Source organism: Saccopteryx leptura, chromosome 3, assembly GCF_036850995.1.
Source record: "Saccopteryx leptura isolate mSacLep1 chromosome 3, mSacLep1_pri_phased_curated, whole genome shotgun sequence".
NCBI lineage: Eukaryota > Metazoa > Chordata > Mammalia > Chiroptera > Emballonuridae > Saccopteryx > Saccopteryx leptura.
The window spans coordinates 98291648-98316849 of record NC_089505.1 but is presented as its reverse complement, the minus strand read 5'-3'; the positions used below and the strand labels follow the sequence as shown (position 1 = coordinate 98316849).

Here is a 25202-nt window from a genome sequence, read left to right as displayed (position 1 = left end):
TGCCTGGCACCCAGTAGGTGCTCAGTGGTGAGAGCCTTTATGAGTGAACCTCTTGGGAAAGACGGCCCCAGAGAGGGGCCTGAAGGCTGGGGAGAGTGTGACAGTATCCCACACAGAAGGGCCAGGGTGGGCTTCGTCTCGATGTGTTTACCATGTCTTCATGCTGGAAAGGGAACTCCATGAGGACAAGCATGTGGTCGTCTGCATCCTCAGAGCTTACACAGAGCCTAGCACAGAGTCAGCATCTGTTTAGTGGGTGAATGGATAACATTCTGCCAGAAAAGTCTTCATGAGGGAGGTAGGGATTGGGGGGTAGTTCTTTGAAGGAAGCACAAGAAGGAGTTTCAGGGTCCGGAAAGACAAATATGAAATGAGAAAAAGTGTCTGGAGCAGTGAGGAGTTCCCCAGGGAGGGAACTAAGGGGTTCGGGGACTCTGGTGGGGTATGGAGTGGGGCTATACGGCAAAAGCTCAGACATGGGAGCCCAGGCACATAGTAGGTCCTTTGTGACCTGAGTGGCAGGAAACAGTCACCTTGTCAGGGTGCAGATGGGACCTTGCCCTGTGCTTTCACACATATAGGACCATGGCCCTCAGCAGGTGGCACCTATACCAGGGCCCCAAGGACAGGGAGAAAGGGACGGTCTTCCAGGTGACCCAGTGTAAGGGTCTGGGATGCTGCTTGCCCGATTTGGAAAGGGAAATAGCGAATGGCCCCTGAGTCGGCTGGAAGTCTGATGAGCATGCCCAGCTTCTCTGAGGAACGGGCTGGAAGCAAATTCGTAATGAATGAGGCCGTGAAGGGTTCCACCCAGCTCCAGTCTTTATCACAAAAAAGGCCTCCCGGGATCTGAAAACCAAGGCAGTCTCCGTCCCACGCACCAGGCGGGGATGTCTGGGCCCTGTGTTGGCCAGCGGGGAAAGCAGACTGTCCCGCTGGGTGGCCTTGCTGCCAACGCAGGGCCACATCTGCAAACCCAGCCACCAGGGGGCAGAAACATGGTCAGCTGAAAGCAGGGAGCACCTCCAGTTGCCAGGCTTTTCAGGGGCGCTCACATACCTGCTTTGACCAAGTTCCTCACTGCCATCCTGACAGTCAACGACCTAGCTGTTTAACCTGACAACCAGGTCCCTGAGAAAGACCACCCGGGGCCTCCCAGAGTGTGCACGTGGGGGCGTGTCACAAATGGCTGCCTCTTGTCATTCCAGAAAACTCCACAGCTAGTGTGAGTGAAGCAGAAAAGAAGGCCCAGGTATACTACCGTGCGTGTATGAACGAGACCAAGATCGAGGAGCTCAAGGCCAAGCCCCTGATGGAGCTGATTGAGAAGGTGAGTCCCACCTGCTGCCCTCTGGGGCTTCTGTCTCAGCTCTCAGCTGCCGCTGGGGCTGGCTACCTCACACCTCCAGCCACAGTGCCCAGCTGGAGGGGAGAGACTGTGTGCTGATGTGTGTCTGGGCTGAGTGTGTGTGTGTGTGCATGCATGTATGTGTACGTGTTGAATGTAAACTAATTGAAAAATAAGTAAAGTACACTTGAAAAGTAAATAAAATACAGAGCTTTGGGCACAATTGAGTTAATGCTTCAGTAGGAATGACATGCAAGTGATTTAGTATCCAAAAAATAAAGAATGTACCAGAGAAGTCATCTTCCCATCCCCATCCCCGCCACTCAGGGAGCAGCCGCCATACGGATTCATGGCTCACTTGTCCAGGACACATCTTGTCTCCTTCAGGATTTCTGGCTTGCTGGTCAGAAACCCCTCATGAAGATCAGCCCTTTCATTTGCTTTTGAGGCTCAGAGAGGTCAGCTGACCACACCGGGGTCACAGAGCATGTCAGCTACAGAAGCACATTTCGCTCTCAGATCTCCCTGCCACCTCATCATCTACCTGTTTCCTCTCCCTCCCCACAGCTCGGGGGCTGGAACATCACAGGGCCCTGGGACAAGGACAACTTCCAGGACATCCTGCAGCTGGTCACCTCCCACTACCGCACCTCGCCCTTCTTCTCCGTCTACGTCAGCGCCGATTCCAAGAACTCCAACAGCAACGTGATCCAGGTGAACCGCCCTGGAGTCCCAGGGAGAAGGGGCAGGACCTCACCTCAGGGCCTGGGTTGAGTTTATGAAGCGCTGCCTTGGGGCCGGCTTGGGGCCGATGGAGAGGGACTTGCTCTGGCCAGCAAACCGGCTTCTGGTTCGGAGCCTGGGCTATGGCTAGAGGCTCCCAATCACGGGATCTTTACAGGCAAGAAGTTTTGAAAGGGCAGGCTGTCTCCTGGGGTAGCTGGTGGGGTCACTGCAGCACTGATGAGTGTTCCAGGTTCTCCTTGGTCCCTGTGGGCTCCAGGAGTGATGTGAACCCCCAGGTATAGCTGGAGCCACATCTTGGTCCCTCCCCTACTTCAGCCTCCAGCCTTGTAGCTCTGCTTGGAATGGCTGAGTCCATCTCTCCCTGCCACAGCCTGTGCCAGGCGGGGGGGTCCTGAAGGCTGAGTTTCCACCCATCTCTGCTACTCTCTTACTGTGTGACCTTGGGTGAGTGCCTCAACCTCTCTGAGCTGCAATTTGCTTACCACTCAAGTGAACTATAATAACACCTACTCTAGGTCTGACAAATTGTAGTCATAAGGCTCTGATAGGAACTGTCAGAAATTGACCATCCTCACCTGCCCCACCCTGCACTCATCAAGCCTCTTTCCTGGTGTTCTCTCCTTGAACCCCCTTTCCAGCTCTGAGGATTAGATGTTCCCCGTTTTCCAGATAAATAACCTGAGGGTCAGACAGGTTCAGTAACTTTTTTTTTTTAAATTCAGTGAGAGGAGAGGCAGAGAGACAGTCTCCTGCATGTGCCCCAACCGGGATCCACCCAGCAAGCCCACTAGGGGGCGATGCTCTGCCCATCTGGGGCATTGCTCTGTTGCTCAGCAACCTAGCTCTTCTAGTGTCAGAGGCAGAGGCCATGGAGCCATCCTCAGCGCCCAGGGCCAACTACCTCCAATCAAGCCATGGTTGCAGAAGAGGGAGAGAAAGGAGAGGGGGAGGGATGGAGAAGCAGATAGGTACTTCTCCTATGTGCCCTGACCAGGAATCAAACCTGGGACATCCACATGCTGGGCCAATGCTCTACCATTGAGCCAACTGGCCAGGGCCCAGGTTCAATAACTTGACCAAGGTTATACAGCTTATGAATGGCTCTTAGCCACTGCCCCACCATGGGAAGTGTTTTATGAAATAGAGGTGCTCTGTTGGGCCTAGGCAGTATTTATTTATTTATTTATTTATTTATTTTTACTTTATTTATTTTTTACAGAGACAGAGAGTCAGAGAGAGGGATAGACAGGGACAGACAGACAGGAACGAAGAGAGATGAGAAGCATCAATCATTAGTTTTTCATTGCGCATTGCAACACCTTAGTTGTTCATTGATTGCTCTCTCATACGTGCCTTGACCGCGGGCCTTCAGCAGACCGAGCAACCCCTTGCTGGAGCCAGCGACCTTGGGTTCAAGCTGGTGGGCTTTTCCTCAAACCAGATGAGCCTGCACTCAAGCTGGCGACCTCGGGGTCTCGAACCCGGGTCCTCTGCATCCCAGTCCGACGCTCTATCCACTGCGCCACCGCCTGGTCAGGCAAGCCTAGGCAGTATTTAAAGAGGAGAGTGGCTCTGGCCCTTCAGAAGGGCCCAGCATCCCTGCGGTTGACCACATGTATGAGCAGGAATCCAGCCCCCATGTGTCTGTTCCCTCCTCAAGTGGGCTCATTGCAGGGGCAGCCTCAGCTACCAGCTCGTGTTCCTGCTGGGACCCGAGTTGGCCCTCTGTTGCCTTGTGCCAGGTGTCCCCAGGGTACCTGGCGGAGGCCATGCAGTGTGTGTGTGTGTGTGTGTGTGTGTGCAGCAGGAGATTCCCTCTCACTCTCACCTTTCCCTCAGGTGGACCAGTCTGGCCTGGGCTTACCCTCAAGGGACTACTACCTGAACAAAACCGAAAATGAGAAGGTGAGTGGACCTCTTCAAAGAGAGTGGCTCCTACCCCCAGCCCACTGCTCTTCATGGTTTGTCCCCACCCCCAGTGTCCCCTGAATGTTCACACCTGTACAGATCTTTGAGCTAGAGGAACACAGAAGTGTCAGTTATCTGATAGGTGACACACAGTCCCTGGCAGAGAAGGGATGTCATTATGTCCCTATTCTAAAGTGAGGCTGTTTCACACTTGGGCGTCATGGACACAGTAGGCAGGGAGTAGGTGTCTGTGATACGGCCACTGCCATTCGGGGGTGCTGGGCCTTTTCTAGAGGCCACCTCTAGTCACCCTGCATATGCTGAAGGTCTCCTCTGAACTTCATTTGCCTCATCTGTCACATGGGTGTTATTTTACCTGGCCTATTCCAGAGGGGGCACAAGGCTCAGAGACGGTAAGTGACCTGATTAAGGATTAGATGGTGGTGAGACAGAGATTCACATCCAGAACTAACTCCACGCCTCTCCGTCCCCATGACTGCGTCCCGTGATGTCCCAGGGAGACCTTGCCTGGGGTTCATCCTCTATCCACTTGTCATTCCACCCCCTTGTACTGAGCAAGCACCTCCTGAGAGCCTGAGGCTGGGGACAGGGTGGTAACAGGGCAGCCTGGCCCCTGCCCCGTGGGGCTTAGCGTCTGGAGGGGAGGCAGACGTTCATCAACTAACACCAGTGAGAGGCGTAATGATAAATTGTGATAAGTGAAGGGTGAGCTGGGAAAGTAACCTGGGGACCTGAGTCAGATCTGGGGCACAGAGAACAGTTCAGAAAAAGTGAGTTCTAGGAACTGAAAGTCGGCCCCATTGGTGGCTCTCATAGGACGAGCATGTGGGAGGGAATGTGGACCAGGACTGCAGGGGCCAGCGCTCTGGGGGACCTGTGGTCTTAGTCCTGAGGGCCATCGGGAGCCAGTGAAGCAGCGCATGCCAAAATCATTCTAGGAGCCGGTTTTCAGTGGGTTCCTGCATAAAGCACCCAGCTGCTCCTGCTCTGTGCTGGGCCACAGCTGGCCTGCCACCCTTGTCCAGTGGACACTGGGTGGCAGCCACTGACCGCCTGGGGGTGCTGGGTTCCACAGGTCCTGACAGGGTACCTGAACTACATGGTCCAGCTGGGGAAGCTGCTGGGCGGAGGGGATGAGGACACCGTCCGGCCACAGATGCAGCAGATCCTGGACTTCGAGACCATGCTGGCCAACATCACCATCCCCCAGGAGAAACGCCGAGACGAGGAGCTCATCTACCATAAAGTGACAGCAGCCGAGCTACAGGTAACCTCAGCTCCGGCTGGGGCAGCCACAGGGCTTCAGCACGTAGGGCGCCGGGCTGGGGGGTTGCAGCTACTTCATCAGACCCTCGAACAGCCCCTGTGAAGCAGGGCTGGTTGTTACATCCAGTTCACAGATGGAAGAACTGACTGAGGCCCAGAGAGGTGGCGTTACCTGCTGAAGGCCACACAGCTGGTGACTGCAAAGCACGTCTCTTGCCTACACCAGGCTGCCTTTTTTTTTTTTTTTTTTTAAGATTTTATTCATTCATTTTAGAGAGAGAGAAGGAGAGGAGCAGGAAGCATCAACTGTCATATGTGCCTTGACCAGGCAAGCCCAGGGTTTCATACCAGCAACCTCAGCGTTCCAGGTCGACGCTTTATCCACTGCACCACCACAGGTCAGGCGCCAGGTTGCTTTTCTGTAACAACATTTGCCTGTGGAGACTCTGTGGTCATGATAACGACTCACATTGATGGCATTTCCAGTCTCTCAAGCACCAAGCTCATTGAGCCTGGTGTACACGGCAAACAGTAAATGTGAAGTGTGGGGTCTGTCGTCACAACTTTTTTATGCCAGGAGATTAGGGGACATGTTTAAGGCCATGACAGTCCTCTAAGTGGCAGGGGAGCTGGGCATTGGACTCAGGCTTGGCTCACTGACGCTCTGCTTCTGACCATGACCCCAGAGACCTCCTGGAGGTGGAATCTGTTGGGGTCAAAGCTGTGAGGCTCTCTACTGACTGGAACCCATTTGGAAAGCAGATATCCCCCTCCATAGCTCAGCCTTTGGTAAAGGCTGCCCCCTGGTGGCTGTTTGGGGCTTGCAGGTCATGAGAGGGCCTGCCAAGTTCCTTCTTTCCAGTTCATGGGGCCCAGGTCCCCCAGGGTCACAAAGAAACCAGCAGAGTGGCCTCAGCCAATCTTCCTGTTCCCTGCCATTGCCCAGGAATGCTGGGCTGGGCCTTGCTCCCCTGGGGAGGATTTCTGGGCCACTTGTGTTGGGACGCCACTAAAATGTCTCCTCCCTTCTCTATCCTCTGATCAGCCAAGTCCTGCCCATGCATTAGAGTCTGACACATTTCCTCTTTCTGGAAGAACACTGAAGTCCCAACTCTTCTCTCCTCCCTTCCTCCCTTTGACGGGTGTATGCAGGGCCACCGACGAGGAAACATCCCAAATTCACCGCTGAGGGCTTTGAGTACAAGACACAGGGCACTAGGGCGAGGTAGGGCGAAGTCAAGGAGGCGAGACTGGCTCGTGCGTGAGCAGCAGCCAGCCAGACCGGTGTCGCAGGTGGAGGGCTAGCCCATGTGAAGCCCGGCCTCCTTCTGGGTGCCTGCTGCCTTTAGGTCCCCAGAGAAGCTGGCATCGGGGCCAGTGGTGCTGGGTGAATCGTCCGGAACACAAGCAGCCTGTGTTGGGCACCATCTGGCGCTGTTTTTCTGCTCTGAGGCCAGGTCAGGGGAGACACTGTTTGTGCAGCATCATCTGGTTTGCTCCTGCTGCCCGTTCTCAGCTCGAGAGACAGAGGCCCCCCCCCCTCCCTGAGCAGTGCCCCCGACTGTGGCCATGATGCCCACTCACTACCCACAGTAGTCCTGGGCTCATCAGCCCCAGCCTGGCTATCAGATTCTGCCCCCAGCCACCCTTATCACCACTGCTTTTGTTCTGTTCTCCCAAGCAAGAAAGGAAAGCTTCCTCCCCCCCCCCCCTTCAACTGCAGAGTTTTCAGGGCAGGGAGGACTTCAGCAGAGGGGGGCAGCCCAGCCGGAGCTGGTGAGCCCTGCGTGTAGTCAGAGCACTGCTCTGGCCCAGCGCCACCACACGAGCCGCGTGACGTTGGGCAAATCACAGGACCCTTCCTTTGAGCCTGGGTTTTCCTTGTAAAATGGGGCTTTGCTCACTCACTCATTCACACCTGCTGTGTGCTAGGGCACCGCCACAACTGAGAAGCAGCCCCACCCTCACAGCTTCAAGTCACAAGAGTCCTTTGAGAACAAATTGAAAACTGTGTAGTGTTTCTCAGAAGACATGGGCACGTTTAAAGGCATCCTGGACCCCTAAGCCTGTCTGCTGAGTGGGAATCGTGCCTGGCCTGCCCATGGGCTTGTGAGAGGATACAATGAAGCAAAGGATGAGGTTTCCTTTTATAAACTGATATATGCAGTTCAACTATATTTTAGTGCCCGTCGTTTGCATTATTCCTTTGTTACTAGGGATCCCAGCTCATATCCCCAGCGCTGAACTAATTTGACTCATTCCACCCTTGGACAGAGAATGTCTTGTTCCCTGGTGTTTGGAAACTGGTTTTCCATACTCCGGGTGACTCAGGGAGTTCCAGACTAGCCCCCTGCAGTGTCTGAATGCAGAACACTGAATCAGGCATCCTCCTGTCACTTCCCTGGGAGCCTGAGGGCTCTCATTCCTTTCTAGGACCTTCTACACCAAAAGGTGTTGGGGAATGAGCCCCATTTAAAACCTCCAATGGAGATGGAACCTGACTGCCTCTTCCTCTTCTCTCCCTCTTTGCTCGAGCTGGGCGGCTGGTGACCAGCCGTGCTCTTTGGCTGCAGGTATGGAAAATAGAGCTCTTCGGTGTGCCCCAAAGGATTGGAGTCACAAGTGGAACGTCCTGGTGGTTAAAACAGGCATCCCCTTGGAGACAGACCTAGACACGCGTTTCAGTTTGGCATTCTTTAAAGGACTAGAGAGTGAAAATGTGGAAACCCTGGTTCAGCACACACCCTGTCTCAGAGTTGTGGGAATTCACCTGCACAGAGCAGTCACTGTCCCTAAAGGAACAGGCTTGTGTCAACTACATAGAGATCAGTCTCCTCCTGGTATCTGTGCTCTGATCAGAGAGTTCCGGTTTATGCAGTTTATGAAGCTCTTGTTAATTGTATAAACAGTGACGTTTTGTCAATGTGGCCAATTTCCCAGGGATCTTGGCCAGCAGGTCACGTAAACAGGTGGCTCTAAGTGTTGAGCCCTATTCAACCATCTTCCCTAAACACCTCCAAGTTCTGCAGCCACAGAAATGTTAAGGGGACGCCCCAGAGGTTGCCTGCCGGGGGGGCTCCTGCCAGGAAGAGAGAGCAGAAAGAAGAAGCTAGGGAGAAAGGGTTGCTGAACACGCTGCCAGACAGGCACAAAGCAGCCAGCCCTGGAGTGGAGGTGGGGCTCGTGGTCTCCATTGTAGAGGAAGGCTGGGTCTTCTCAGGCCAGTGCAGGGCTCTCACCAGCTCGTCTCACTGTGGGGCAGGCAGGCATTTGCAGGAGCCCACTGGGCACAGCTCTTCCCAACTCTATGGGAAGTCTGCAGTAGGTCATGGTGGGAATACAAACCGAAGCCCTCACCCCTGAGAGCAGATTGTCAGACCCTTGCCTGTGGAAGCCGCCCTCTCCTGTCCTCTGAGGTCCTTGTTCCCCAGCAGCCAAGCTGTCCGTTAAAACCGGGCACATGAGTACACCTGGGTTTTCGACCTGGGTTTATACCTGTCACTTTAGCTGACCTGCAAATTCAGTATCTGTTAAGTGGAGGGTTTTTGTGGCTGCCTCTCTCACTGAGGACACCATAGGTGGTTACCAACAGGTCATAGATTCAGGTGATGTTATGGACTGGTCTTACATCATTGATGGATCTTACCATGGGGAGGCCATTTATAATGCATTTCTCACCTGCCTTTGTCTTGCATTTTTCCCTTTTTCAAGGGAACAAAGAACAGAATTTGGAATGGGACGAGCCCAGGCCCGCTCTTGGGAGACTTTCAGCAGTGATTACAATAGCTAATACTGACCACTTGCTGAGCGCCAGATACCTTCCTGATTGACACATACAGGCATGTTTGCGATAACACAGGCATGTAGGCCCCCTCCCCCAAAAAAATACCTTGCATTCTGTAAGAATACAGGACCAATAACTATAAATAACAAGACAGATGGGAAAATAGGTCAGGAGCAGACCATTCAAAAGTTGTGCAGCTTTGCTTGAGAGCAGGCGTGTCGCTAAGTGAAACAGCAGTCACAGAAGGACAAATGCTATATGATTGCACTTATATGAGGTAGCTAGAGTAGGCCGACTCGACTCGTAGGGACAGAACATAGAGTGGGGGTACAGTTTCAATTTTGCAGGATGAAATAAGTGAATGGATGTGTTGATGGTTGGGTAAGGATGTGAATGTACTTAGTGCCACTGAACTGTACCCCCTTTTTTTTTAGCGAGAGAGAAAGAGGAACAGATAGGGACAGACAGAAAGAGAGAGATGAGAAGCATCAGTTCTTCGTTGCAAGACTTTAGTTGTTCATTGATTGCTTTCTCATATGTGCCTTGACTGGGAGGCTATAGCCAAGCCAGTGACCCCTCGCTCAAGCCAGCAACCTTGGGCTCAAGCCAGCAACCATGAGGTCATGTCTATGATCCCATGCTCAAGCTGGATAAGTCAGCACTGAAGCCAGTGACCTTGGGGTTTCAAACCTGGGGTCCTCTGTGTCCCAGCCCAATGCTCTGTCCACTGTGTCACCGTCTGGTCAGACTGACCTGTACCCTTAAAAAGGGTTAAGATGCCCTGGCCGGTGGCTCAATGGATGGAGCATCATCCCAGAGTGCCAAGGTCACCAGGTTCAATCCTGATATCACCGGTCGGGGCACATATGAGAAGCAATTAATGAGTGCACAACTAAATGGAACAACTAAGTGGAACAGCGAGTTGATGCTTCTCTCTCTCTCTCTCTTCCCCTCTCTCCCCCTTTTCCTCCCTTTTCCTCTCTCTCCCTCTCTCCCCCCTTCCTTTCTCTCTCAAAAAAAAGGTTAAGATGGTAAATTGTAGATGCTTAGTCTTACCACAATTTAAAATAAACATTGTGTAACTTTGTAATCAAAACACTCACAAAACAAGAATTGGAACCTTGAGAGAGTGCACAGCATGGCGGAGGCTGCCTGCTGGGAGGTGGAAATGCGGCTGTGGACAGAGACCCTGCAGACAGCCGGGGGCTCCAAGCCGCGGGGCTGCCCATAAGGTGGGCCAAGAGCAAGTGAACCCTGCCAAGCTGAGGGTTATGCCAAGCTGGCTGTGTCTCTGAGGGGAGGGAGCCCCTGGGCAGGTGCTCATTTTAAATTACCTTAAAATAGATCTGATGGGCTTCCTGTGGATGCATCAGCTGAGCAGAGGGATTTTCCTCTCTGGCTGAAGGTTATCATTATACTTGCTTCTCCTGAATGCCATGCCTGAGAAAAATCACCTATGGACCAAAACAGTTGACATGTTATACTGCTGTCATTCTTTTCTTTTCTTTTTTCTTTTTTTTCTTTTTTAAAAAATTTAATTGTGTTTACATAGATTCTAGGGTCACCCCGAATGCATCCCCCCTCCCCCCTATTCCCCTCAACATCTCCCTTTCCCCCCTCCCTACAGCACCCTCCCCCCTTCCCTTCAGGTTTATCCCATCCTATCATCCCCTTTCCCTCTGTCCTCTTTTCCTCTGGTCCCTTTGATCTCTCCTCTGTCTCAGTTCCGTTCCTCAGTTCACATTGTTCATTGGATTCCTCCAATGAGTGAGGTCATATGATATTTTTCTTTCTCTGCCTGGCTTATTTCATTCAACATAATAGTTTCCAGGTCCCTCCATATTGTTGCAAAAGGTAATATTTCCTTCTTTTTCATAGCCCCATAGTATTCCATTGTATATATGTATACTGCTTTTTAATCCACTCGTCCACTGATGGACACTTGGGTTGTTTCCAGATCTTCGCTATTGTGAACAATGCTGCCATAAACATGGGGGTGCATTTCTTTTTTTCAGTCGGTGATATGGTGTCCTTGGGATATATTCCTATAAGTGGGATGGCTGGGTCAAAGGGCAGTTCCATTTCTAATTTTTTGAGGAATCTCCATACTGTTTTCCACAGTGGCTGCACCAGTCTGCATTCCCACCAGCAGTGCAGGAGGGTTCCCCGTTCTCCACATCCTCGCCAGCACCTATCCTGTGTTGTTTTGTCAATGAACGCATTCTGATTGGTGTGAGGTGGTATCTCAGTGTGGTCTTAATTTGCATTTTTCTAATGATTAGTGATGTTGAACATTTTTTCATTTGTCTATTGGCCATTTGTATGTCCTCTTTGGAGAAGTGTCTATTCATTTATTGTGCCCATTTTTTGATTGGATTGTTTGTCTTCCTGGTGTTGAGTTTTACAAGTTCTTTATAAATTTTAGTTATTAACCCCTTATCAGATGTATTGTCGAATATGTTCTCCCATTGTGTGGTTTGTGTTTTTATTCTGTTCATATTGTCTTTAGCTGTGCAAAAGCTTTTTAGTTTGATATACTCCCACTTATTTATCCTATCTTTTATTTCATTTGCCTGTGGAGATAATTCAGCAAAGATATTGCTGTGATAGATGTTGGTGAGCTTACTGCCTAAGTTTTCTTCTAGGATACTTACGGTTTCAAGATTTACATTTAACTCCTTTATCCATTTTGAGTTTATTTTTATGCATGGTGTAAGTTGGTGGTCTACTTTCATTTTTTTGCAGGTAGCTGTCCAGTTTTCCCAACACCATTTGGTTTTTTTTTTATTTAATTAATTAATTAATTTATTTATTCATTTTAGAGAGGAGAGGGAGAGACAGAGAGAGAGAGAGAGGAGAGACAGAGAGAGAGAAGGGGGGAGGAGCTGGAAGCATCAACTCCCATATGTGCCTTGACCAGGCAAGCCCAGGGTTTCGAACCGGCAACCTCAGTATTTCCAGGTCGACGCTTTATCCACTGCGCCACCACAGGTCAGGCCCCAACACCATTTGTTAAAGAAACTGTCTTTACTCCACTGTATGCTCTTACCTCCTTTGTCAAATATCAATTGTCCATAAAGATGGGGGTTTATTTCTGGGTTCTCTGTTCTGTTCCATTGATCTATATGTCTGTTCTTATGCCAGTACCAGGCTGTTTTGAGTACAATGGCCTTGTAGTATAACTTGATATCAGGAAGTGTGATACCTCCCACTTTATTCTTCTTTTTCAAGATTGCTGAGGCTATTCATATTCTTTTTTGGTTCCATATAAATTTTTGGAATATGTGTTCTATATCTTTGAAGTATGTCATTGGTATTTTAATTGGTATTGCATTGAATTTATAAATTGCTTTGGGTAATATAGACATTTTAATTATGTTTAATCTTCCTAACCATGAGCATGGTATATGCTTCCACTTGTTTGTGTCTTCCTTGATTTCTTTTATCAATGTTTTATAATTTTCTGAGTATAAATCTTTAACCTCCTTGGTTAAATTTACTCCTAGGTACTTTATTTTTTTTGTTGCAGTAGTGAAAGGAATTGTTTCCTTAGTTTCTCTTTCTGACAGTTCATTGTTCGTGTATAAAAATGCCTCTGATTTCTGTGTATTAACTTTATATCCTGCCACCTCGCTGAATTCATTTATTAGGTCCAGTAGTTTTTTGACTGAGACTTTAGGGTTTTCTATATACAGTATCATGTCATCTGCAAATAATGCTAGTTTTACTTCTTATCCAACTTGAATGCCTTTTATTTCTTCTTCTTGTCTGATTGCTGTGGCTAGGACTTCCAGTACTATGTTGAATAAGAGTGGTGAAAGGGGGCACCCCTGCCTTGTTCCTGATTTTAGGGGAATTGCTTTTAATTTTTGTCCATTAATTATAATGTTGGCTGTGGGTTTGTCATAGATGGCCTTTATCATGTTGAGGTATGTTCCCTGTATTCCCACTTTGCTAAGAGTTTTGATCATAAATGGGTGCTGGATTTTATCAAATGCTTTTTCTGCATCTATTGAAATTATCATGTGGTTTTTCTCCTTTCTTTTGTTTTTGTGGTGAATCACATTAATTGATTTACGAATGTTGTACCATCCTTGCCTCCCTAGAATAAATCCCACTTGATCATGATGTATGATTTTTTTCATGTATTGCTGGATCCAGTTTGCTAATATTTTGTTGAGGATTTTAGCATCTAAATTCATCAGGGATATTGGCCTATAATTTTCTTTTTTTGTGTTGTCTTTGCCTGGTTTTGGAATCAGAATTATGCTCACCTCATAAAAGGAACTTGGAAGTGTCCCTTCCTCCTGAATTTTTTGAAATAGCTTGAGAAGGATAGGAGTTAGTTCTTTGAATGTTTGGTAGAATTCACCAGTGAAGCCATCAGGCCCAAGAGTTTTGTTTTTTAGGAGCTTTTCGATAACTGTTTCGATCTCTTTTGTTGTAATTGATCTGTTTAGGTTTTCTGATTCTTCCAGATTGATTTTTGGAAGATTATATGTTTCAAGGAATTTGTCCATTTCACCTAGGTTGTTTACTTTTTTGGCATGCAGTTCTTCATAGTATTTTCTTACAATATTTTGTATTTCTGTTGTGTCGGTTGTTATTTCTCCACTCTCATTTCTAACTTTATTTATTTGAGTCCTCTCTCTTCTTTTCTTGGTGAGTCTTGTTAAAGGTTCATCGATCTTGTTTACCCTTTCAAAGAACCAGTTCTTGGTTTCATTGATCCTCCGTATTGTTTCTTTAGCTTCTATATCATTTATATCTGCTCTGACCTTTATTATTTCCTTCCTTCTACTACCTCTGGGCCTTACTTGCTGTGCTTTTTCTAGTTCTTTTAGATGAAGGGAGAGGTTGCTTATTTGAGCTTTTTCAAGCTTCTTAAGGAATGCCTGTAGTGCTATGAACTTCCCTCTCAGGACTGCTTTTGCTGTGTCCCATAAATTTTGAGTTGTTGTTTGCTCATTATCATTTGTTTCTAGGAATATTTTTATTTCTTCTTTGATTTCATTGTTAACCCAGTCGTTATTTAATAACATGCTATTTAGTTTCCATGTGTTTGAGTATTTTTCAGTTTTTCCGTTGTGGTTGATTTCTAGTTTCATGCCATTGTGATAAGAGAAAATGCTTGATATGATTTCAATCTTCTTAAATTTGTTGAGATTGCTTTTGTGTCCTAACATGTGGTCTATCTTAGAGAATGTACCATGAGCACTTGAAAAGAATGTATATTCTGCTGCCTTAGGGTGAAAGATTCTAAAGATATCTATTAAATCAAGTTGATCTAGTGTGTCCTTTAAGTCTACTGTTTCTTTGTTAATTTATTTCTTGAGGATCTATCTAGTGATGTTAGTGGGATATTGAAATCCCCTACTATTATAGCATTGCTATTGATCTCACCCTTTATATTCATCAAAGTCTGCTTTATATATTTAAGTGCTCCTATATTAGGTGCGTAGATATTTATGATGGTTATATCTTTCTGTTGGATTGCTCCCTTTATCATTATGTAGTGACTTTCTTTATCTCTTACTATAGTCTTTGTTTTAAAGTCCATTTTGTCTGATATAAGTATTGCTACCCCAGCTTTTTTTTCATTTCCATTTGCATGAAATATTTTTTTCCAACCTTTTACCTTCAGTCTATGTGCATCTTTTGTTTTAAGATGTGTCTCTTGTAGACAGCATATGTACGAGTCCTGTTTTCTTATTCAAGAAGCTACCCTATGTCTTTTTGTATTTTTCTGAAGCTGGAAACAGGGAGAGACAGTCAGACAGACTCCTGCATGCGCCTGACTGGGATCCACCCGGCACGCCCACCAGGGGCCACGCTCTGCCCACCAGGGGGCGATGCTCTGCCCCTCCAGGGCATCGCTCTGCCGCAACCAGAGCCACTCTAGCGCCTGGGGCAGAGGCCAAGGAGCCATCCCCAGTGCCCAGGCCATCTTTGCTCCAATGGAGCCTTGGCTTGTGGGAGGGGAAGAGAGAGACAGAGAGGAAGGAAGGGGGCGGGGTGGAGAAGCAAATGGGCGCCTCTCCTACGTGCCCTGGCCGGGAATCGAACCCGGGTCCCCCACACGCCAGGTCGACGCTCTACCGCTGAGCCAACCGGCCAGGGCCTACCCTATGTCTTTTGATTGGATCATTTAATCCATTTATATTTAAGGTTATTATTGATATGTAGTTGTTTATTGCCATATTATTCTTTAAAGCTGTATTCCTCTTTTGCTATATTCTTTTCCCACTTTGATCTGTTTACAACAGGCCACTTAACATTTCCCGCAGCATTGATTTGGTTGTAATGAATTCCTTGAGGTTTTTTTTGTCTGGGAAGCTTTTTATTTCTCCTTCAATTTTAAATGATAGCCTTGCTGGATAAAGTAGTCTTAGTTGTAGGCTTTTGTTCTGCATTACTTTGAATATTTCTTGCCATTCCCTTCTGGCCTCAAGTGTTTCTGTTGAGAAGTCGGATGTCATCCTTATGGGGGCTCCTTTGTAGGTGATAGCCTTCTTTTCTCTAGCAGCTTTTAATATTTTCTCTTTATTGCTTAGCTCTGGTATTTTAATTATGATGTGTCTTGGTGTAGGTCTTTTTGGGTTTCTCTTTAATGGAGTTCTCTGTGCTTCTTGAATTGTGAGACCCTTCCTTGCATCAATTTATGGAAGTTTTCAGCTATGTCAGGAACCCCTATGATGTGAATTGTTATGTCTCTTCATGTCACAGAGCTCTCTGAGTTTCCTCAGACTTTTTGAGTCTCTTTTCTTTTTTCTGCTCTACTTTTGTGCCTTTGTTCATCTTGTCCTCCAACTCGCTTATTCGATTCTCAGCTTCATCCATCCTGCTTTTAATTCCTTCCATTGTGGTCTTTATTTCTGATATTGTATTTGTCACCTCCAACTGATTCTTTTTTAATATTTCAATGTTCTTTTTTATACTTGCTATCTCTTTATTTAGGTGTTCATAATGACCATCCATTGTTGTTCTAAGATCCCTAAGCATCCTAACAATCATTATTCTAAACTCTGCATCCGGCAGTTTGGTTATTTCCATATCACTCAGTTTTTTTTCTGGAGATTTCTCTTGTGGTTTCATTTGGATTGCACTTCTCTGTCTTCTCATTATGTCTGTGTGTTTGAGTGTGTTGTTTGTAGGGCTGGTTGAGTCTAGGTTGGTGTTGTCTGCCTCCAATTTTCAGTTGTGTTATTTCTAGGTCCTGTCGTTCTTGAATTTAGCAGTTGTATAGAAGGCCCATCAGATAGAAGCTAATGTTACAGAAGTGTGTATTGAGTTGAACAGGCGTAGTAACTTATTTAATTCTCACACGAACCCCATGAGGTGCGTTCTGTTACTATGGTAGTCCCCACTTTTCAGATCCCGAGGCACAGAGGGGTTCATCATCTTTCTCAGGGTTACACAGCTGGTGGTGAGTGAGAGAGCTCGAGTATGAACCCAGGCAGTCTGGCTCCAGACTCAACACACATATCTGTTAATTCCCGCCTGAGCCTCCGTTTCATCATCAGTGAACTGGAAATAATAGTACCTACCTCCTAGGCTTGTCCTGATGACCAGTTGGCACCTGGACTAAGAGGGGCTTGATCAACGGTAGCTTCTCACTGCTGCTACATCCCCTCTGTCCCATCCTAGTTCCATGTCAAGTTCAGGTTTTGGCCCCTTAGAATTCTATGTACATACTTTTTCAACACCACTGCCCATTTTTCTCTGTACTTAACCAAGATGTTAAGCAGGATGGTCACACTGTTATGTTTTCCATTAAACTCGAAATATGATATTATTAGATATTTATCTTATATTTGTAACCTGAATTTTACCACCTAAATATAACATTTACATGCTGCTATTCTACATGAAAATATTTTTTGTCAGCCTGACCAGGCGGTGGCGCAGTGATAGAGCATTGGACTGGGATGCAGAGGACCCAGGTTCAAAGCCCTGAGGTTGCCAGCTTGAGCGTGGGATCATCTGGTTTGAGCAAGGCTCACCAGCTTGAGCCCAAGGTCGCTGGCTTGAGCAAGGGGTCACTCGCTCTGCTGTAGCCCCTGGTCAAGGCACATATGAGAAAGCAATCAATGAACAATTAAGGTGCCGCAACGAAGAATTGATGCTTCTCATCTCTCCCTTCCTATCTGTCTGTCCCCATCTATCCCTCTCTTTGTCTCTCTCTGTCTCTCACAAAAAATATATATATATTAGGAATTTGTCACATTGAGCAATATTGTAATATGGAAAGTTAGCCATATGAATTTTGACATGTTACAGAGAGGTCAATAAAAAAATTATATTATATGAATATATTTTTAAAAAAAGAATTGTGTGTACAGCATCTCTGATAAAAGCCAGCCAGCCTTTGTGTGACATCTGCCCGGTACATTGTTGGACAGCTTCCAGCTCTTTGCTCGGTCTGAGGACGGAAGGCACAATGAGAGCTCAAGGACAGCTTCAGAAGGATGCGTCAGAGACCTGCATGCTGAGTCATGCTGTTCTCTTCTCTTCCAGACCTTGGCACCTGCCATCAACTGGCTGCCCTTCCTCAACAGCATCTTCTACCCCGTGGAGATCAATGAATCTGAGCCCATTGTCGTCTATGACAAGGAGTACCTCAGCCAAGTCTCCACCCTCATCAACAACTCTGACAAGTGGTAAGGACACCTGGCGGACTGGGACGGGCCTCTCGCAGGCAGTCTTCGGGGTCACACCCTGCTGCCCTCCCCTTAGGCAGGACAGGTGAGCGATGACAGGCTGACTCAGCAAAACGGGCCCTGGGGCTGGGTATTAGAGGCAGTGGGGCATCCTGGTTATGGGCTCAGGTTCAAATCCCAGCTCCGCCTCCTGCCAGCTCTGTAGCGCTGAGCACGTTTCTTCCCCTTAAGTTTGTTTTCTGCACCCATAAACAGCGCCTCCCAGGTAGGGTTGTTGGGAGACTTGAGTGAGATGATCCACATGAAGTGTTTTCATGGAGTGCCTTGATGGGGAAGGGAACTCAGTGAACGTTAGCTAACATTTTTAGTTAATATTTATGATTTTTTTACATTTTAAAGGTCTGCTGTAGAAAGTTTTGAAAACTACAGAAAAAAATATAATGACCCAGAACACGACTCTTGATCTTACAGGATGTGTGTGTGTGTGTGTGTGTGTGCATATGTGGAAAGATGTGGAGAGAGAAGACACACACGTGAGAGACAGATGTGGATTCACAGTCCCTCCCTTCCCTCATCATTGTGACTAGCTGTGTAGTCTGGTTTTTCCTGAACTTTAATCACAAACATTTTCTGCACGCCAGCCCAAACCCTCTGCAGACCTACTTTTTCAGGGCTACATATTGTTCTTTTGGGAACGTGTATGATTATTTACTCACCCCTCCCCCTGTTGGTTCCAGTTTGAGGTTTGCAAGAAGCCCTTACAGAACACTGTGGTGGACAGATCATGGCACTAGGCACAGAGGGCTTTTCAATAGAAGACCCAGGCTCTGCCCTTGAAGAAATCACAGCCCATGTGCTTGGAGAGCAGAACTATCAATAGATAGACTGAGACAAGTGTGAAAAGGGCACCTGGGATTGGACTGCTAGGTCTCAGCGCCCCCTAGTGGTCAGTGGGGAAAGTGCTGTGATTCTTCCAGCCCAGGGCACTCCTGAGCGTGTCCTATCTCCCTTGCCCCAGCCTGCTGAACAACTACATGATCTGGAACCTGGTGCGGAAGACAAGTACTTTCCTTGATCAGCGCTTTCAGGATGCCGACGAGAAGTTTATGGAAGTCATGTATGGGACCAAGAAGGTAAGCCTGGAACTGTGCATTCCCATACAGGTGTTGAGTACTGACTGTGCCAGGCCTTGGGTTGGGGGCTGGAATGATCACGGACCCTCCAGGGCCAGGAGGAGTGGGGTGGGTAGAAGCTTCTAGGATCTTAAAGAAGAGTCTTAGGGATTGAGCTAACTTACAGCAAAAAGTAGCACCTCTATTGTCTCCCTTCTGATTCCTTCTCAATGGTGAGGATGATAAATGCATTCCTTTTGTAATTCACGGGCTTTTGTATTCCCTGTGAGGTGGGGTTCCATCATCATCCCCCCTTTGCACAGGTGACCCCTGTACTACTTCCCCGTAAACACAAAATTCCTGGAGCAACACCTGGCGCATGGACATGTGACACAGGTGTTCGCTGATGCTGCCATCCTCCCAGACCCCGGACTTGAGTGGCCCACATTCTTCCAGAGGTCCCAGAGCCCTCCCTTGCCCTCCCCCCAGGAGCCCCCCACCCGGGCCTCACCTCCTATGTAGTCAGCCTCGCCCAGGTGCAGGCTGGGTCCAGCTGGAGGCTTTAGCCCTGGGGAAGGGTGGGTGGGGTGGGGAGAGAGGGGACATCCAGGTGGACACCTGGGGACGGTGGGCGAGCTTAAAAGAATGCTGGCGACTACTACACTAGAGGTTAGAGTGTCTTTTTCTCCCTTTCTTCTTGCTTAGAAGAAAGTATTTTTAACTAAGGTATATAATTTACGTGCAGTAAAATATATACATGAAATACATAGTTCAATGATCTTTGACAAAATGAAATCACCTATGTAACCACCACCCCATTTATTCAGCATCCTCGAAGCAGAATGTTTTCTGTGCCCCTTTCCCATTAGCCCCCCCACCCCGCACCCCCAGGTGGGTGTAGCTGGGTGTAGACAGAATCACGCTCTAAATGCCCTTTTGTGTCTGGCTTCTTCTGCTCAACGTAAGCCTGTGACATGCGTCTGTGTTGTATGTATCGATAGCTCATTCCTTTCTGTTGCCAAGTAGTGAGCATGCTGTTGTATGAAAATATGTTTTATTTATCCATCTGCCTGTCGATGGGAGTTTGGGTTGTTCTCCATTGAGGGTTATTATGAAGCAGGCTGCCCTAAGCCTGGGGTGTTTTTACCACCTGCTGTTCAGGATTCAGAGAACTCGGCAGCAGGAGGGATTTCTGGGAGCAGGGCCTCCACTTGGGGGTCATACAGACTGTCCACAGAAGGCTGCTGGGTAGGGGAGCAAGTGGGACAAAAACTAGCCTGGTCTCTTCCTTATGAGGCTGAAGCCCCCGGGGTGCCTGTCTTAGCTCGCACAGGGGCCTGTAAGCTAGTGGGCTTGAGGGTGAGACTGAGGGCAAAGGGGTGCTTCAAAGTCTCTCAGTGAGCAGCTGGGATCCTGGCCTTCTGGGAAGGTTCTCCTGCTGCTCAGGGGCAGACAAGGTAGATCCCCAAGGTTCTTTGTCACCAGGACACCGAGTCTCCTCCAGGAGGTAGGACAGGGTACGAGTGGGTGCATGGGTGTGGAATCAGGCGTAGCAGAGTTCCGGTCACTGCGGGGCCCTAGACCAGAGGCTTCTCTGCGCTGAGTGTCCTTGTCTGTCAAGTACCCATTGTCCCTGCCTCCCAGGCTCATGTTGATGGCTTGACAAGGTACCATCTGTGAAGCGCTTGCTGTGCACGGAGCCTGCATTCAGGAAACAGTCGATGGCCATGATGAGGAATGTTCTGTGGCCCCTTGGTCCAATACCTAAAATAACTTCTGGGTCAGAAATGTTCTCCCTGAAGTTCTGGAAGATAAGCAGGGGTCCCAGCTGATGTTACCACCCAGACGAACAGGGGTTGAGAAGGAGGAAGGGACCCACAAACCACTCCCACTTATGTTAACAGACCTGTCTTCCTCGCTGGAAGTTTTGCGTGAGTGACACGGAAAACAACTTGGGCTTCGCCCTAGGGCCCATGTTTGTGAAAGAGACCTTCGCGGAGGACAGCAAGAACGTGGTAAGTGCCTCCCCTTGGACACAGGCTGTGACATCACGCCAGCGACAGCTGCTCATGAACTTGGACCGCCCGCACTCTGGTCTGCTCTGGGCCTCCCCTTCTCCAGCCCAGGCTCCAGCCTTAACTCCAAGGTCTCGTTTTCTAAAGCCTTGAATAGTGTGAGTTACTCACAGTAGTTGTTGAGTGCCAGGCCTTTTAGGTGAATTCTCTCGTTTAACCCTCTCTGCAGTCTAGCCATCTCCACCTCCATGGGCACGGAGGACCCAGCGCGATAATGTTGGCAGGGCAGTGCTGGCCTAGAGTGTGACATTCTTCTCACTCCATAGTGACAGTTTGTTCTAGATAGGCAGAGGAACATCATAGCTATAAGCATGTATAGACAACCAGGCACCTAATCGGATCCTGGATTTACCAGTTCCTGGTTGGGTGACTTGGGACAGTATTCTCACCACATTGTCACATGGAGCGGGAGGATGTCGCCCACAGGGGGAGGTTAATGACATGCTGCACACAAGAGCACCTGGCACAAAATGAGGGTTCAGTAAAAGGTAACTTATATTGTTGTTACAGTTTTTATTAACATTAATTATATAGACATCATCTGCAGACAATGGTGAGCAAAGGGAGACTCAGACCTATTATATGAGTTCACTGTTGCCTGACCAGGTGGTGGTGCAGTGGATAGAGCGTCGGACTGGGATGCTGATGAGTTTGCTGTGAGGGGCTGATGAAGAGTCTGAGTCGATACCTGTCGGCCATCAGCCCCTCTGCCCTTTCTGATGCGAAACTCCTCCTTCCCCGGTCTCAAATCTTCAGCTGACAGGTCTGCCCGTGACATTGCCCTTGAGAATGGCCGGCCATTCCTCTTCGGCCTGACTAGAGCATTTCTGAAACTGCTTCTAAGAACTCGAGTTCTCTAGATTGTAAAGCCAGTTCCATAAAAATGGAAATCCACGATCCAGTAAGTCTGGGAGAGGCTGCATGTTCTGGCCTCTCCAAAAAGAATTGCACTGCGTGGTGCACCTTAAAAACGCTGGAAAGTCCCTCAGCAAAGAGACTTGCCCTGCATTCTCAGAGCTTGCCCTCACTGTATGTGACCATGGAGCCCGGTTTATGGAAGTCTAGTCTTGTCTTATGGGATGTCAGTGTTCTGAGGAACAGGCTGAGGAACGTGACTGTGCCCCGCCCCCTTAGCCCAGCACCCGGGAGCCTGAAGCTTTGAGCCAAGACCCGAGCTTAGTCTCTGGCCTGGCCTCGTCCTCCTGCCTGGGGCCCCGTCCACTGCCCCGACCTTCAGGTTCAACCCCTGTCTCCTCAGGCCAGTGAGATAATCCAGGAGATCAAGAAGGCGTTTGAAGAGAGCCTGAGCACGCTGAAGTGGATGGATGAGGACACACGCAAGTCAGCCAAGGAGAAGGTGAGGCTCGCAGGCGCTCGAAGGGCGTGACCGACGCTTCCTGCACGCGGGTGGCAGCCACAGATTGAGGGTGGATGAAGGAGAGACGATATCCAGATGCTGTTCTCCCTTCAAAGGGTGGACAATCCGGCAGGATGGAGGGACAGCCTTTAGCACATGATTGCATTAATGGCTGTGTGAAAACAAACAAACCATGTCATGGCCGGATAGCTTAGATGGTTAGAGCATTGACCCAAAGTGCAGAGGTTGTCAGTTTGATCCCCAATCAGGGCACGTGCAGAAACAGAAGGATGTTCTTCTTTCTCTCTCTCTCTAAAATAAAAATTTTTTAAAAAGTAAACAAACTAAGCTGACTGGGTGAGGAAGACATGACATGTCTAATGGAGACTGAAGGATCTGATGTGGTCTGGTGGGGTGGTGACCAGGAAAGGCTGCCTGTAGGAAGTGACATTTAAGCGATGCCCAGGGGATAAGTAGAATTTAGATAGAGAGGAATGTTTCCAGAAAGAGATGTGAAAGCCCTGGGGTAGGAGGAGCCTGGCCCCGTCAGCCCAGCGCCCACAGAGTATTGCTGGGCACTCACTGTCCTCTGTGTCTCCCCTGTCCAGGCAGACGCAATCTACAACATGATAGGCTACCCCAACTTTATCATGGACCCCAAGGAACTTGACAAAGTGTTCAACGACGTAAGTGATTCCCACCCCGCCTCCTTGCATTCCCAAATATCCCTGGGGGTCACCATTTGGGAAAGGGCAGTAGCAGGCTGGGTCTGGATGGGACCCTGGAGGCACCAGGATTGTCAAGACATCTTGAGAGGATGTGCTGTGGGACGGATCAGGCATGAGGAAGCTGTCGCCGGCTCCTTCATCTCCTGAGCCAGCGAGAGGCCCCTGCCTCCCTGGAGCCACCAGCAGTCAGTTCCAGGACAATGCCACATGCCCCCACTGGAGGTGGTCAGTTACATTCAATGAGTGGGAAACAGTGGGGGGAATGGACCCTAACAGGTGCAGAGAGCATTGGTGCCTCTAAAACGTCAGTGGGCAGAGGACAGCATGGAGCTCCTCATATCACCTCCTCCTTCCCAGCCCGAGTTACCTCCTGTCCCAGGGTCCTCCCCACCTTCCTGGGGAAACCTGGACCCCTGGTTTGGCCCTTGAAATGCTAATGGGAAAAAGGAAGCATAAATCTAGTCAAGTGCATATTGAACCTTTGTTTCGGCAGCAAAGGTAGTTGATGTATGCTGAGTAGTTAGAACTTTCACTCGGCAAATTGCTCCTTTAAATGGATTGTGCTTCTCCTGAAAGGTAAATTTTTATACCTTTTTCTGGTTGAAATGTATAAATTCAAGTATAATCACCTCTTGTCACGATTATATTTCAAACCTAAGAATATTAACCCTTTGAGTAGCGAGTTTTTTTTATGCTTGCTGACCCCCAGGAGTGAGGTTTTTTTTTCAAAAGATGAAGTTAGTTCCAGTTCCAGTTTTATTGACTTAAAATCATGTTTGATAACCAATTTATGGAAGCAAGAAGAACATACATTTGCCTTTTTTTAATGTTGCCTTATACATTTTTAAAATGTGTACTCTGGATGGTCAGGGAGCACGAGGACATACATGAATTTCTTACTACTCAAAGGGTTAAAGTCACTTCTGAGAACGTGAGGCTCATTCTGCAGCCTTTTTCCTTGTGAGTCATTTAAGATGCTCGGGAGTGTCATGAAAACCAGGGGCTCCTGTAAACAGCCAATGGGCCTAGAGCACTGGCCACCAAGGCCCAGCATTTCCTAGAGCCCTGCCATGAAGCCAGAATGCTCTTGGGAGGAGGACCCAAGGAAGGACCTCGCACCCGAAAAGAGCGGAGAGGCCGGGCGGAGGGGTGAGGAAGATGCTCAGTAATGCCTGTCCCCTGACGTTTCTGAGACAGCCCTGGCTTGCTGGATGAGATCTGTGCTGTCCAGTATGGTGGTTACTGGCCATAGCTGGCTAACTAATTAAAATGAAGTGAAATGTAAAAGTCCCACTGGCCACATTTGAAATGCTCAGCCACATGTGGCCAGTATTTTGAACAACACAGACATGGAACATGTCCATCACCGCAACACCGAAGAGACCTTCTGCCTGGGGCCTGTGCACTGCCACAGGGCCTGTGAACGTGCTGGGGGTTGCCAGCAATGGGGGGAGCCCCCTGTGCCCTTGACTGGGAGAGGGTGCCAGTCCCCAGCAGGGTGAGGGCCGAGGGAAGAGCCCAAGCCTGCAGCCCCGAGCTCCTTGTGCTAGCCTCCATGCTGCACAGTTCCTTAACCTCGTGGCCCCTCAGTTTCTGAAAAAAGGGCTTGGGTTCAAGTATCTGGGGTACTTCTACGTGGGCGTGCTCTGACCATGACTGCTCTCTCGTCCAGTATATGGCAGTCCCGGACCTCTACTTCGAGAACGCCATGCGCTTTTTCAACTTCTCGTGGAGGGTCACTGCCGACCAGCTCAGGAAGGCTCCCAACAGAGACCAGTGAGTCCGGGCCTCGCCGGGAAGGTGCTGGCTCCCGGCACAGGGTGGGGTGGGGGGCTCCGGGCTGAACTCGCCTTTGTGGCGCACGTACCGTGTGCAGATATAACCGTGCCGTCGTCCCACTTCTCAGATGAAGAACTCAGGGGTTGCCTGACCTGTGGTGGCGCAGTGGATAAAGCATCGACCTGGAAATGCTGAGGTCGCCGGTTCGAAACCCTGGGCTTGCCTAGTCAAGGCACATATGGGAGTTGATACTTCCTGCTCCTCCCCCCTGTCTCCCTCCTCTCTCTCTCTCTCTCTCTCTCTCTCTCTCTCTCTCTCTCCTCTCTAAAATGAATTTAAAAAAAAATTTAAGAAAAAAAAAAAAAAAAAAAAAAAAGAACTCAGGGGTCAAGGAAGTGTTGCTCAGGCCGGAGCCGA

At 48.7% G+C, this 25202-nt stretch overlaps 1 protein-coding gene across 5 annotated transcripts in view; it reads left to right on the top strand.

Annotated features, from left to right (window-relative positions):
* ECE1 (endothelin converting enzyme 1) overlaps window positions 1–25202 on the top strand; it is a 114000-nt gene that overhangs the window by 75405 nt on the left and 13393 nt on the right. For all 5 annotated transcript variants that reach the window (XM_066375325.1, XM_066375326.1, XM_066375327.1 and 2 more), the window contains 10 exons: window positions 1209–1330; window positions 1916–2062; window positions 3935–4000; window positions 5100–5291; window positions 17592–17734; window positions 18753–18867; window positions 20751–20861; window positions 22180–22278; window positions 22887–22964; window positions 24679–24782. In XM_066375325.1, the coding sequence (XP_066231422.1) occupies window positions 1209–1330; window positions 1916–2062; window positions 3935–4000; window positions 5100–5291; window positions 17592–17734; window positions 18753–18867; window positions 20751–20861; window positions 22180–22278; window positions 22887–22964; window positions 24679–24782 (1177 nt within the window). The remainder of the gene's footprint in view (window positions 1–1208; window positions 1331–1915; window positions 2063–3934; window positions 4001–5099; window positions 5292–17591; window positions 17735–18752; window positions 18868–20750; window positions 20862–22179; window positions 22279–22886; window positions 22965–24678; window positions 24783–25202) is intronic.